Here is a 12,724-nt window from a genome sequence, read left to right as displayed (position 1 = left end):
TAGTTCATTTTTCAAAATAACACACCTAACATATAAGTGACATTGATATAATGATATATGCTCCTAATAAAGAAATTTTAGTTGATGTTGAGATTTTTATGACTTTACTAATATTTTAAGATGTAAAAGTGCAATACAAAGTATTAAAATTATAAGTAATTGCATAAGTTGACTAAAAATTCAAATAATAATAACATAGAAAGATATTATTAATATTGTCTAACCTTATAAATTAAAATTGAAAGACTAAAAAAATATATTCAATTCAGAGAACTAAAAATATATTTAAATTTTAATAATCCTTCTTAATGTGACAAATGTTGAATAGATAATAATTTATCACATCATTAACCTAAATAACTTTACATAACTTTAAATTAAAAAATAAAATAAATAATATTCCAATTTTGCCTTACAAAATTTTTAAATTTTAAATCTAAATTACAATATATCTCTCAATACTATATAAATTCCCGAAAAGTGACTAATGTGACAATTCGGGACACGAAGGTACCACGAAGTTCAAAATCCATCTTCAAATCAAATTCACCTAATCATAATAAAACCTTTATAAAATAAATAATAATAAAAAACCACGCTGTTGCCTTGATTCATTATCAGAAACAAAACCTCTGTTAATTAGTTTGACACCCTCCTCCTCCTTCTTCGCAACCAAGAAATCGAAATCATACGCCAAATCTCAATTATACCCCTACCATCTTCCCTAATTTACAAGCCTCTCTCTGTTGGCAGGTAATCATGTACAGCAACATGCTGGTCAACTGCTCCAACTGCCGCATCCCTCTGCAGCTGCCACCTGGCGCCGGATCCATCCGCTGCGCCATCTGCCACGCTGTCACTCTCATCGGCGACCCACGCGCCGTCCCTTCTCAGCCCCCGGCTTCCCCCCACCCGCATCCGCCACCATCCCCCTACAACCACGCACCATCCGGCCCGCCGCCTAACCCCCACGGCAGCAAGAAGGCCGTCATCGTAGGCATCTCGTACCGGTTCTCCAGGCACGAGCTCAAGGGATGCATCAACGACGCTAAGTGCATGAAATACCTTCTCATCAACAAGTTCAATTTTCCCGAATCTTCCATCATTATGCTCACCGGTACACCTCTCATCTTTCGATCGCTGCTTTTCTCTCCTTTTCCCGAGAGAATTTTTTCATGTAATGTCATAATTTGGGTTTTTTCTTATCATATGAGTGGATTTTGTTTTTTATTCTCAATAATTCACGTTTTACTATTTATTGCATTGGTTGATTTCGTTTTAATTAATTATTTCATGCTAACTGAGATTGAGACGCGGGAGTGTTTTTTGGTTTTTTCAACTGATGAAATTTTCTCAAATAATGCAGGCTTATTTTAGTTTATTGTGATAAACTTATTCTGTCGTTTGAAGTGATTGTGCTTCATAATTTTCAATCTGAAAATTTCCACACGTAGCATTTCTTGCAGCTCGGTAGTTTTTTTTTTTCAAATTTCTTCAATAGAGATGGAAGGAGAATTGCTGGAGTTGAGTATCCACTAGGATTTTAAATAATATGGTTATGAAATAGAGAATCGTCCTCGGTTTCCTTATCGAATAATTTTGAACCTCGTCACGTAGGTCAAATACACTTTACCCGAATGGTTTGAATAGAAATCAGTCACTGTACCTGCCTATGTTTAAAAAGTGATACTTTGTCCCCTTTTTTGAAACGTGTACAAATTCCAATCAATGGCAAGTTGTCTATCCCTTTCTGATGTAGGATATTATTCTTTTTCTACCTTTTGGTGATTGAATGTTTAATGTCTCTGTAAAAGTTTTCAAGACAATAATGGAAGTTTTTTTTTTCTTTTTTTTCAAAAGGGAGTATACAAAAACATAACTATAGAGTCAATGATCTCAACTATGTGACACCCAAGGCTTTAAAAATCATCTGCAGCATGCTCTGCGAATAAACAAAAGAAAAAACAGGACCATGGGGGGACATAGGCGAAAACCCATGGAAGGATTAGGAAAATCTAACATATTGAAGCCATACTTATCCTATTGAAATTTTCCCTTATAAAGGGGTGATTGAATCCAATCAAAAAGACCCCTGCCACCGTAACTAGCCAGTTTGTCTGCACATGTATTACCTTGACGGTAAATATGGTTGATAAAAAAAGAAATGCTTTTGTTGTTTTGTATTAAAAAATGGATAGAAGGAACAGAGGGTTGTAAGCGAACTCATTGAGGAACATTCTAATTTTCCAGTTTGCACTTAGTTTTTATGAATTGTTTCTCTACCTGAAGTTTTTAATAATACAATTAATTGTGTGCTACTATGATATCTGAATCTTATATTTTAGTTATTTGCTAGTAGATAATCCAATTAATAAGCAGTTATTTTATTAATTTGGTGTTTCAATACTTGTGTGGATACTATATTCCGATCCATCATTATCTAGGCCTCACTCTGTTTCTTTAACAACTTACCTTAGGTTCCCAACCAAAAGTTATAGATGCTTTTGAATAAACTTTTTTATCAGAAATTCTTACATGGTTGTTATGAATAAAAATTATAAAATTTGAGTTTATTACATAGTTTATTCTTTACACATAATAATGGAAAAATTTGATACATCTCTCTTCCTTTTATGGAAGTCATCACAATACAACTTATCTGCTGGTAACTCAAACAAAGATTCATTAGTTATATATCTGATTTGATTGATTTTACCTTTTTGTGTGTTATGAAGTTCTGATTTCTTGGTTATTTATATAAAAGTAGAAAATATAATCTTTAGATGCATGATTTCTCTTTTATTTTCTCCTTATTATCCACAAGTTGAAGAGAGTTAAATTCAATTAATATCATTTTCTCAAATTTTGGTCAAGAGGGTAACTTTAATAAAACATTTCATCAACACCCTTTTGTGTTTCTATATAAAGCTTTTGGGAGGAGATGAATCGTGTGATAAATTTTATAATAAGGGGAAGTTCTATTACATTTTAGCCTAGAAGGTTGGTGGTGTGAGTTTGTCAAATATTAGGATGCAGGTATGTATACTTCCTCCCATAGCATCTGATGGAAAATCCATACGTCTTCTTTCTTCAGTCTTGGTTTATACCGGTTTAGATTTAGACAACAGTCACACTAGCTCATTAACCAGCACTTGCATTGTGTTGTGCCCTTTAGAATTTGGATGCACGTATGTATACTTTCCTCACATAGTATCTGATGGAAAATCTAATACATCTGCTCTTTCAGTCTTGGTTTATACCGGTTTAGATTTAAACAACAGTCACACTAGCTCATTAACCAGCATTTGCATTGTATTGTGCCCTTTAGAATTTTGGCAAAATCTTATTACTCGTTACAATTTTACCTGCATTTAGATAGATTGTTTATTTTTATGATTGAGCTTTGAAAAGTGACCAATAGTCAATTGTCATTTGTCAGGCACATTTTTGTCATTTACTCTTCTAGTTCTAAGAATTAAGTAATTAAATTAACTCAATTCTTTTCAGTTTCCTGTTTCTCAAATGCAATTCTAGGCGGTAGACTCCAGTCATTTTCATGCTTGTTAATCAATCCAAAATATTGGTGCATGATGTCCAACCTTGAAACCACTATAGTGGTGGATGATAGGATAGGCTCTATACTGAAGTTTATAAATACAAACTAAATAATGTAAACTGTACACTCATAAATGCTTAAAATATAAGTTCTCAAAAAAGTTAAGATATTCAAAATTTAAAGTAAAAAAATTATAGTCATAAGCTACAAATAGTCAATAACAACTGACACCTCCCAATTATATGCACTTTGAATTGTCTATCAAACAGAAAATAGGAAGAAGTAAAGAATTGAGGAAAACAAAAGGTAGACAGACATGCCAAGATAGCAGGAAAATAACCATAGCAAAAGAGGTTAGTTGTTTGTCCTAAAGTTCTGCCAGATTACTTAGTCAGGGTTGGCCAGAAACACAAAACAGAGCTGTGGGTTAGTTCTTTGGTGTTTAATAGAAGTGACGTAGGAAAGGAGTTCAAAACTCTATCTAATAAAAAACCGGGAAATTGCAGAATTATCCCCAAAAGATTGGATGACCAACCAACAATTAGATGGAAAGGAATGTTCTTTAACACCTTATTCCAATCAAGGTGAATATAGCTGCTAATTGGTGGTGAAAGATGCTTCACAAAATCACGCCCAATGGCTTTTATATAGTAGACCAAGGCCACGATGCAAAATAATGCTGCAATTGTGGCACCATTACATGCAATTAATAACACTATTTCCATGTAATTATATCTTTCACCTACTGTCCAATATATTTTCACCGTGCTTTTTTATCAACAAAGTAAATGTGAATCCCTAATACATAAATAATATGACAGAAATTTTAGCAATAACATGTTGGAGATTGGTATAACTATTTTTCGATGCATGCTGTGCTGTGTTTTCATTTTTAATGAATCCTATTGGCACAGAGAAGAAGAAAAGCACGTGAAACCCTTTGACATATAACTGGTTGAAACATGTGCTAGAGAAATTTTGTGTTCTTGGATGCATGTGCATGCTAGAAAAAATAATTTAATATGGGGATCATGAACTTGAGCAAGTAAAGAATGAAATGAGGCATCCTGAATAGTGCTAATCACTTTGTGGAAAGATAACATTCTAAATAAGCACTGCTAGAATAATAATTTGACCAAATGCCTTGAATGACCAACAGCTTGAAGATCTCGATTGGCTGAGAAGAAAAAAGACCGAGACATCACTTGAATGATGCTCACAAGGTAGAAATTAGTTACTAACTTACTATTTAATAACAAAGACCAATAATGATAAATAACAAGATTATAGATGGAAAAAGAGAGAAAACTTCACAAAAAAGTTAAACATCAAAGAAATTATCAAGAAATACTAACACAAACTTCCTCAAAAATGGTTTTAACACCTCATTTATTAAAGATTGGAAAGTTGAAGGAGCATGCATCAGCACATGGCATAACTAAGAATTCATAATGTCCTTCATGAGTTCTAATATCTTCCTCTCAGCATAACCAAGAATTCATAATGTCCTTCATGAGTTCTAATATCTTCCTCTCATGTCCTTATTTGATGATAGCGCGATTTGAGATCCAACTTAGAAAAAATGGTCGCTACACCAATCTTATGTAATAATTCCTCTATAATCGGAATAGGAAACATATTTGGTATTATTATTTTATTCAGAGCTCTATAATCAACACATAATTGCCATCCCCATCTTTTTTATTGACTAAAAATTATTAGGATTGGCATAAGGACTTGCACTGGGGCGAATGATGCCTACACCCAACATCTCTAACACCAATTTTTCAATCTTTGTTTTTTGGTAGTGGGGATATTTGTATGGCCTAACATTTGGTATTTGAGAGTCCAATTTCAATATGATTGCATGATCTTGTGTTAGAGAGAAGGTGAATGATAGATTTTGGTGGGTGTATTATAGAAGGAATTTGCCATGAACACCATATTCCAACCATATTTGCGAAGATATTTTTGCGTTTTCTTTCACGATATTTTGGTATACAACACAACATGGAAATGATGATGTGTGTGCCTTCATTCCGAATTGATTTCTTGAATTGTTGATGGATTGGGCGGAAGCTTGATGGAAGAAATGAAACAAGGATAGCTCCAATGGAACCATGGATTCCTCGAAGGTGCATGAGGAGTAGGGAGAGTGATTGGTTGTGCCATATCACTTGGAGAGGTGAAGGAGAAGACCAAAGGTGTCTAACCTAGAGAGGTTTAGACAAGAGAGTGCAAGAGCTAGCTAGCAATTGACAGCATAACATTCATAAAATTGATCTTATTAATTCACGAGCCAAGCACCTCAATTTATACGAGAGAGGGTTGAACATTTTGGAGCCAAAATTTGAAAATTCAAAATAAAACTCTCCAATGAGAAGGTGCCATGTGGGCCCATGCTTTCCATGTTTAGCTCACACCTTCCATGTTAAATCCTCTCCACTCCTAGGCTGCCATGTGGATGTCCATGTGCTCCTTGCCAAGGAAATTTTCGTCCTCTAATAAATCCTAGACGTTTTAGGGTTGCATTGGACTCAAAAAGCCCACTTGTTATCCTAACTAGTCACTTTTAACCCTAACTAAACCTATTTTACTATTGACCCAAATAGAAGCCCAAAAACCTATGCTACTTAGCCCAAATATTTGGTCCAATTATTTTATGCTACTAACATGGCCCATGAAATCCTAAACAACTTTATACAATTTATTTAAGCTAAAACTTGGTCCAAAAATAATGTTGACTAGTCAGCCAAAACTCAGTCTTCTTGTGTTCTTTTGACCAAAGCTCCAGTTTATGTTTTCCTGAGTTGGAGGTCTTATTGGATATATTTGTACATTCTTTCACCCTAGAGTTGTCCTTTTGATTAGGCCTACAAAAACAGACAAAAGCCCAATTAGACCCATATTTGCAAATAAATCCATAAACAACCTCTAGATCTTCATTCTCCTTATTATGTAGTTGTGTGTGGCTGGGAGCTCTCCCATCGGGAAGGAACATTTGATACAACTCGGATAGGTATTAAATATTCTTCAACGACATAAATTTTATACAAAATCAGAAGAAGTGTGATCTTTGGAAAACCAGACGGTAGTATTTGGGTCATGTTATTTCTGGAAAAGACGTGCAGATGGACTCGTAGAAGATTTCAGCCATTATGGACTGGTCAAGACCAAATCCTTGAAGGCTTTTTAGGGGTTTTTTTGGGCCTCACTAGATGTTATAGATGCTTTATACACAATTATGGAAGAATAGCTCGACCATTGACATAGTTGCTTTAAGAAGGGAACTTTTGGGCGGATAGAAGAGAGCATGGAAGGAATGCAACAACTCAAGGAAGCTATAACTACAACACCAATTTTAACGATGCCCAATTTCGATCAACCTTTTTGCATAAAATGTGATGCTTCGGGTAAGGAGATAGATTTAGATCTCTACAAAATAAGAAACCCATATCATTTTTTGACCGAGTCGTCATTGGCCAAATGCATATATCTATGAAAAGAAGGTAATGACACTGGAGACTATATCTATTGGGACAGAAATTTACGGTGTACACAAATCAGAGAAGTTTGAGATATTTGTTAAACAAAGGATCACTACAAAAAACCTATAAAATTGGTTGGCCAAGCTTTTAGGATACAAATTTGAGATAGTGTACAAATCTAGAACGTCTAATAAAGTGGCAGATGCCTTATCCCGCGCTTATGAAAAACAAGGGGCGACTCTCAACTTGTTATTTAAGCCTTATTGACATGATTTCAAATTTGTGTAGAATGAAGTGTTTAAGGAATTGGTTTTGCAGAAAATCAAGGAAGAACTAATCAATAATCCAGGTTCACATAGGAACTCTACATTGAAGAATGGAAGGTTGCATTATAGGGATGATTAGTGATTTCGGGTACCTCCCACTGGATCTCGATATCGCTCTAAGAATATCATATGACACCAATGAGGGGACACTAGAGGAATTTTTTGTACGTATAGGGGGATAGCGCAATCATTGAATTGGATTTCCATGGAGAGTACAATTACAAAATTCGTGGCTGCTTGTCCAATTTTGTCAACAAAGTAAGAATCGGGCTTGCTTCCAAGGGCTCCTTCAACCGTTGGCAAAATGGGAAGCAATAAGCATGGACTCCATAATAAGGCTTCCTAAATCTAATGGGTATGACTCAATTTTGGTGGCTGTAGATCGGCTTAGCAAGTATGGCCATTTCATTCTCGTAAAACATCTTTATTCGACAAGATTAATAGCAGAAGTTTTTATCAAATAGGTGCTCAAGTTATATGGGATACCAACCTCAATTGTGAGTGATAGGGATACAACTTTCTTAAGTCTCTTTTGGAAGGAGTTGTTCAGACTTCAAGGTACAACCCTCAATATGAGCACAATGTATCATCCCGAGACAAATGGGCAAACGGAAGTTTTAATTCGGATGTTGGAAACATATCTTCGATGTTTTAGTTTGGAACAATTGAAAACATGGGTGAATTTTATGTCTTGAGATGAGTATTGGTACAACACTAGTTTCCAAGGAGCCTCCAAATGTACTCCTTTTGAAGTTGGGTATGAAAAGGGTCCTCCATCTCTTGCTAGGTTTGTACCCGGATAAATGTTGGTGGATGCTATGGCTCAAATTTATGACAATTGATGAGGCCCTCAAATAGCTAAAGTTCCATTAGGTTGAGGGCAAATGGAAAAATTCGCCAATTGACATAGGAAACATTCTCTAATGAAGGTTGGAGATAAGGTATACCTTAAAATTCATCCTCTTCATCAACTCACTATGCCAATTCAATTACATCCCAAGTTGGTAGCTCACTATTGTGGCCCTTTTGTTGTTTTCTTGCAAATAGGACTAGTAGCTTATAAATTGCAACTACATGAAAACACGCATATTCATCCAATCTTCCATTTTCACAGTTGAAATTGGTCGTGGGAAATCATCAAGTGGAAGAAGAGTTACCACAGGAACTCTAAGGTCCTGAATTATCTCCAAGACAGGTTTTGGGTAGACGAATTGTGCATGTATAGGGTGTTCCTGAGCAACAAGTGTTGATCAATGGAATGAAGGAGGAATTGAAGCAGCTACGTGCGAAGAGGTGGCAACTATGAAGAACCAATTCCCAGATTTTAACCTTGAGGACTAGGTTGTTTCAATAGAAGGGAGTATTGTTAGAGAGAAAGTGAATGGTAGTGTGGATGGTGTATTACAGAAGGAATGTGGCAAAATAAAAAATAAAGGGGGTGTGCCAGTTGGGTCGGTGTGTTGGTTGGGTTAGTCTTATATCAATACCAACCATTTCGGCCTTTTGGGGGTAAGGGTTATTTTTTTTGGGTAGTTGCCAAACAAGAATTGCCCTATGTGAAAGGAATAGTTCCTTTGTTTTCAAACATAGTTATTTTTTGTGTTTGATTGTAGAAATAAGATCACCAATAGTACTATTAGTGTGTTTGCTTTGTGTTTTTATTTCTTTCAATCTTCTTTACAAGAAGTCTATCATCTTGCCTTCTTTGAAGAGGTAGAGTACCCGGTATGCAACCACTCTACAACCTTGGCATAGTCAATTATGATTGCATATTTCCCACCACTTAAACCCAGATAAGGCAATTCCTTCCATTGCCACCATTACAATTTCCATTTTCTCCTGTTCTTGCACTCCTCTCAATTAGAAATATCTTTCCACTTTACCTATCCACCTCTCAATTAGAAATATCTTTCCACTTTACCTATCCACCCTATAACATCTTCTCCCTCGAAAATTGGAATATCCATTTTTCTCCACTTGTCACGACTCTTAATTCCCCGGTACACTTCAGCTACTAACTCTTGTGCAAGCTTAGATGAAACCCTCTAGTTCATAGTACTTACTGCAGTCCCATTTCTGGCTCCCCTCTTTCATCTTTTAACAATCTTTTGCAACTACGCCATATGTGAATCTTGTTGTGCAAGACGTCATTCCCAACTCATATCATTTTGGGTCAATCTTGCATCTAATCTTGCTTCAAAACCCACTGGTAATTGAAGTCCATTTGCTAATGTCCTCTCCAACGCCTCCAATCTTGACTCCATCAGTTTTGTGTTCACCATGAGTAGTACCCGTAGAGCCTTGAAAGAGCGTGATACTAGTTTATAAAAACTGTATCAGAAAACTTAAGGAAGATGAAGTTTACATAAATAAGAGAAACAAACGCAGTATATTTCCTTCAATGTATGGTATTATTAAAGCAATATTTCTAGTTCTTTGAGGGACCTATATCCTCTCAACATGTATTTTTCCTCCCCTTTTTTGTAGACCCCAAAAATATATTTTTACCAACCTCTCTTATTTAAGTAACCCTACTAACATTGTAACTAACTCATAACTACTGTAACTAAGTCAAATAGCTCTATTCCCATTTTCCTTATTTCTTCTCTCAAACCTTTGTAATAGGTGGTCGTATCCTATCAACATACTTTTTCACTTTGTAAGAGCTAAATCTGATATTAAAATTTGACATGCAATGCGTGCCTATGATTAGTCTAAGAATTTGGAAGAGTTGTTTATCCTACATTATATTTTAAGAAAAAAAGAAATTCATAAAGCATATATGCTAGTATTCATCATTTGAATTTCAAAATTCAGAAGAAGAAGATCCCCATGGCCCCAAATTTCCATCCAAGCACAACATTAGGATGGCGATGTATTGGCTTGCGCAAGGATGTCAACCTGGAGACTCCCTGGTTTTCCATTATTCTGGCCATGGTTCACAGCAAAGGAACTATAGTGGTGATGAAGCTGATGGATATGATGAAACTCTATGCCCCCTGGATTTTGAAACGCAGGGTATGATTGTAGATGATGAGATCAATGCAGCCCTTGTTAGACCCATTCCTCACGGAGCTAAGCTACATGCACTAATCGATTCCTGCCACAGTGGCACTGTTCTAGATTTGCCTTTCCTTTGCAGAATGAAGAGGTTACCTTCTAAAATTGTCTGTTGTATCTGCCTGGTTTAACTTTGTTATATTTGGCTTTGTTGAGTTTAGTATTGTGATGTTTAATTAAAAAAATTTAACTTTGCGTTGACGCTTCATCAAAATGAAAATGGATATAAATGTATGCACTTTTTATTTAATACCAAGTACTATGAGGATTAATAGCATATATGAGAATATGGAGGTTGACTATACGTGTAGGAAATATTGTATGTCAGAGAAAGTTGGAGTGTCACTTATTGAGTAAGAACTGAAGCCTGTATGTGGCGTACTGCATATGTAGGATAAAACCTATTTACTGCATTATTTAAATCTATTCCAAAATAGAGTTCAATGGGAGAAGAGTTTAGAAGAAGAAAACTAAGATATGTATTTTGCGTTTTCTTCCGTTTTTTCCTATATTTTTATAAATTTAGTATTTACTTTTATGCCTAGATTATACATATATAGAGAAAAATGATGGAAACTAGAGAGAAAGAACCAAAGGAACATAACAGAAAATAAAGGATAGAATTGTGAAGGGTTTCTTCTTCATGAATGATCTCTCCCTTCGCTTACAAAATCCATCAAATGTACAGTTTGTCTACCTCTAATCTGATTTCCCCATTTATAAAAATCTCTTCTAGCTAACTAACATACTAGTGAGTACAACTAATTGTCTAATGGACTAACTTACTAACAGCTGTAGTTGTTGACTCATCATATTTCCTTACGTTCCACTTATACTTATGTAACAGGACCGGACAATATGCATGGGAGGACCATCGCCCTAGGTCTGGTGTATGGAAAGGATCTAATGGTGGTGAAGTTATTTGCTTCAGTGGATGCGATGATAATCAAACTTCCGCTGATACATCTGTAAGTTTCAGCAAATTCAAATTGATTTATGTCTGACCGTGTTTCAATCTAGACTTGTGAGGTCTGTTGTCCGAACATACAATCACTATCTCTATAAACAGGCTCTATCGAAGATTACATCGACTGGGGCAATGACATTTTGCTTCATCCAAGCCTTAGAGGGAGGTCACGGGGCTACCTATGGCAGCATTCTCACTGCAATGCGCAATGCCATCAGAAATGTTGGCAGTGGCGGCGGTGGGGGTGGAGATGTGGTAACATCTCTTATCACCATGCTTGTGAGCGGAGGTAGTGTAAGTGCTGGTGGACTGAGACAGGTAAATATAGTTTGACAGTTCTTTGATCGTATCACAAAGCATGTTTTAACTGTTCTCTTTTTATCAGTAGCTGGATGATATGAAGTTTTGAACTCATTACTTGTATACTACCTTATAAGAGTTCCTTTTTTATGTTTGTGCCTGTGCTCACTGTCTGTTGTTTTTCCTTGTTGCGTTTTGTTTGGACAGGAACCGCAGTTGACAGCTTGCGAAGCATTTGATGTTTATAGAAAACCTTTTTCCTTATGATACTCAATATTCTCTATTCTGCAATTTGTTTTCCTTGGCGCTCCCCTGTATACGACATTGATTACAATGATTAATTCATGTATTATAAAGTAGATATGGCCCTTTTTCGGATGATTTATGTTACCCATGAGAGTTTTATATGCTCTAATAATAGTGACTTGATTGCTGCTGCACTCATTGGATTAATATGCTGATTCGACTCCTATTTTGAATTCCACGTAATAGGTCAGCATCTTACCTCTTCTGATTAAATTTGGTCTGCTTTTCCGTAAAAATTGTCAATAGTGATAAGTGATTTCTAATGTTAATCTTGCATCATGTGCATAAATTTGATGTAATATGTCTTTAGGTATAAATAAGTTTTTAATGTCCAATATTAGGGGTGCTAACTAATCATAAAAATAACTAAAAAATTAAAACTTTTTGGATCGATTTGGATTTTTTTTTTTGTTCAGAATTGAGTGATTTGGATTGGTTAGCAGTTTGAAATTTCAAAAGTGATTCAAACCTATCTGAATTAGAACCGAAATCAATTATTTAAACATTACTACATTAATTATTATTTTACTCATATATGATATATGTGTATGCCGAGAAAAATCTAATATGTTTATCTTCATTCATACCTATAAATATGTAGCTAATAAAAGAAAACCCTATTAATATGTAATAGAAGAATAAAGTATGTTTAACATATGTACGAGGTGGGAAGAGTGTTATAAGGTTACATTAATAATTTTGGAGGTGAAAAATGCGAAAA

The 12,724-nt window shown here is 35.3% G+C and overlaps 1 protein-coding gene across 1 annotated transcript; it reads left to right on the top strand.

Moving 5' to 3' along the window:
* The first annotated feature begins 361 nt into the window (after positions 1 to 361).
* MC1 (metacaspase 1) lies at positions 362 to 12,150 on the top strand. The gene is made up of 5 exons (XM_068630017.2): positions 362 to 1,117; positions 10,188 to 10,521; positions 11,278 to 11,398; positions 11,500 to 11,715; positions 11,905 to 12,150. The coding sequence occupies exons 1-5, from the start codon at positions 760 to 762 to the stop codon at positions 11,962 to 11,964; spliced, it is 1,089 nt and encodes a 362-aa protein (XP_068486118.1). The 5' UTR covers positions 362 to 759; the 3' UTR covers positions 11,965 to 12,150.
* The last annotated feature ends 574 nt before the right edge of the window (positions 12,151 to 12,724 follow it).

The sequence above is a fragment of the Phaseolus vulgaris genome, chromosome 8 (genome assembly GCF_051622355.1).
Source record: "Phaseolus vulgaris cultivar YP4 chromosome 8, ASM5162235v1, whole genome shotgun sequence".
Classification (NCBI taxonomy): domain Eukaryota; kingdom Viridiplantae; phylum Streptophyta; class Magnoliopsida; order Fabales; family Fabaceae; genus Phaseolus; species Phaseolus vulgaris.
The sequence above is the reverse complement of the archived record's forward strand: the minus strand, read 5'-3'. Positions and strand labels throughout refer to the sequence as shown.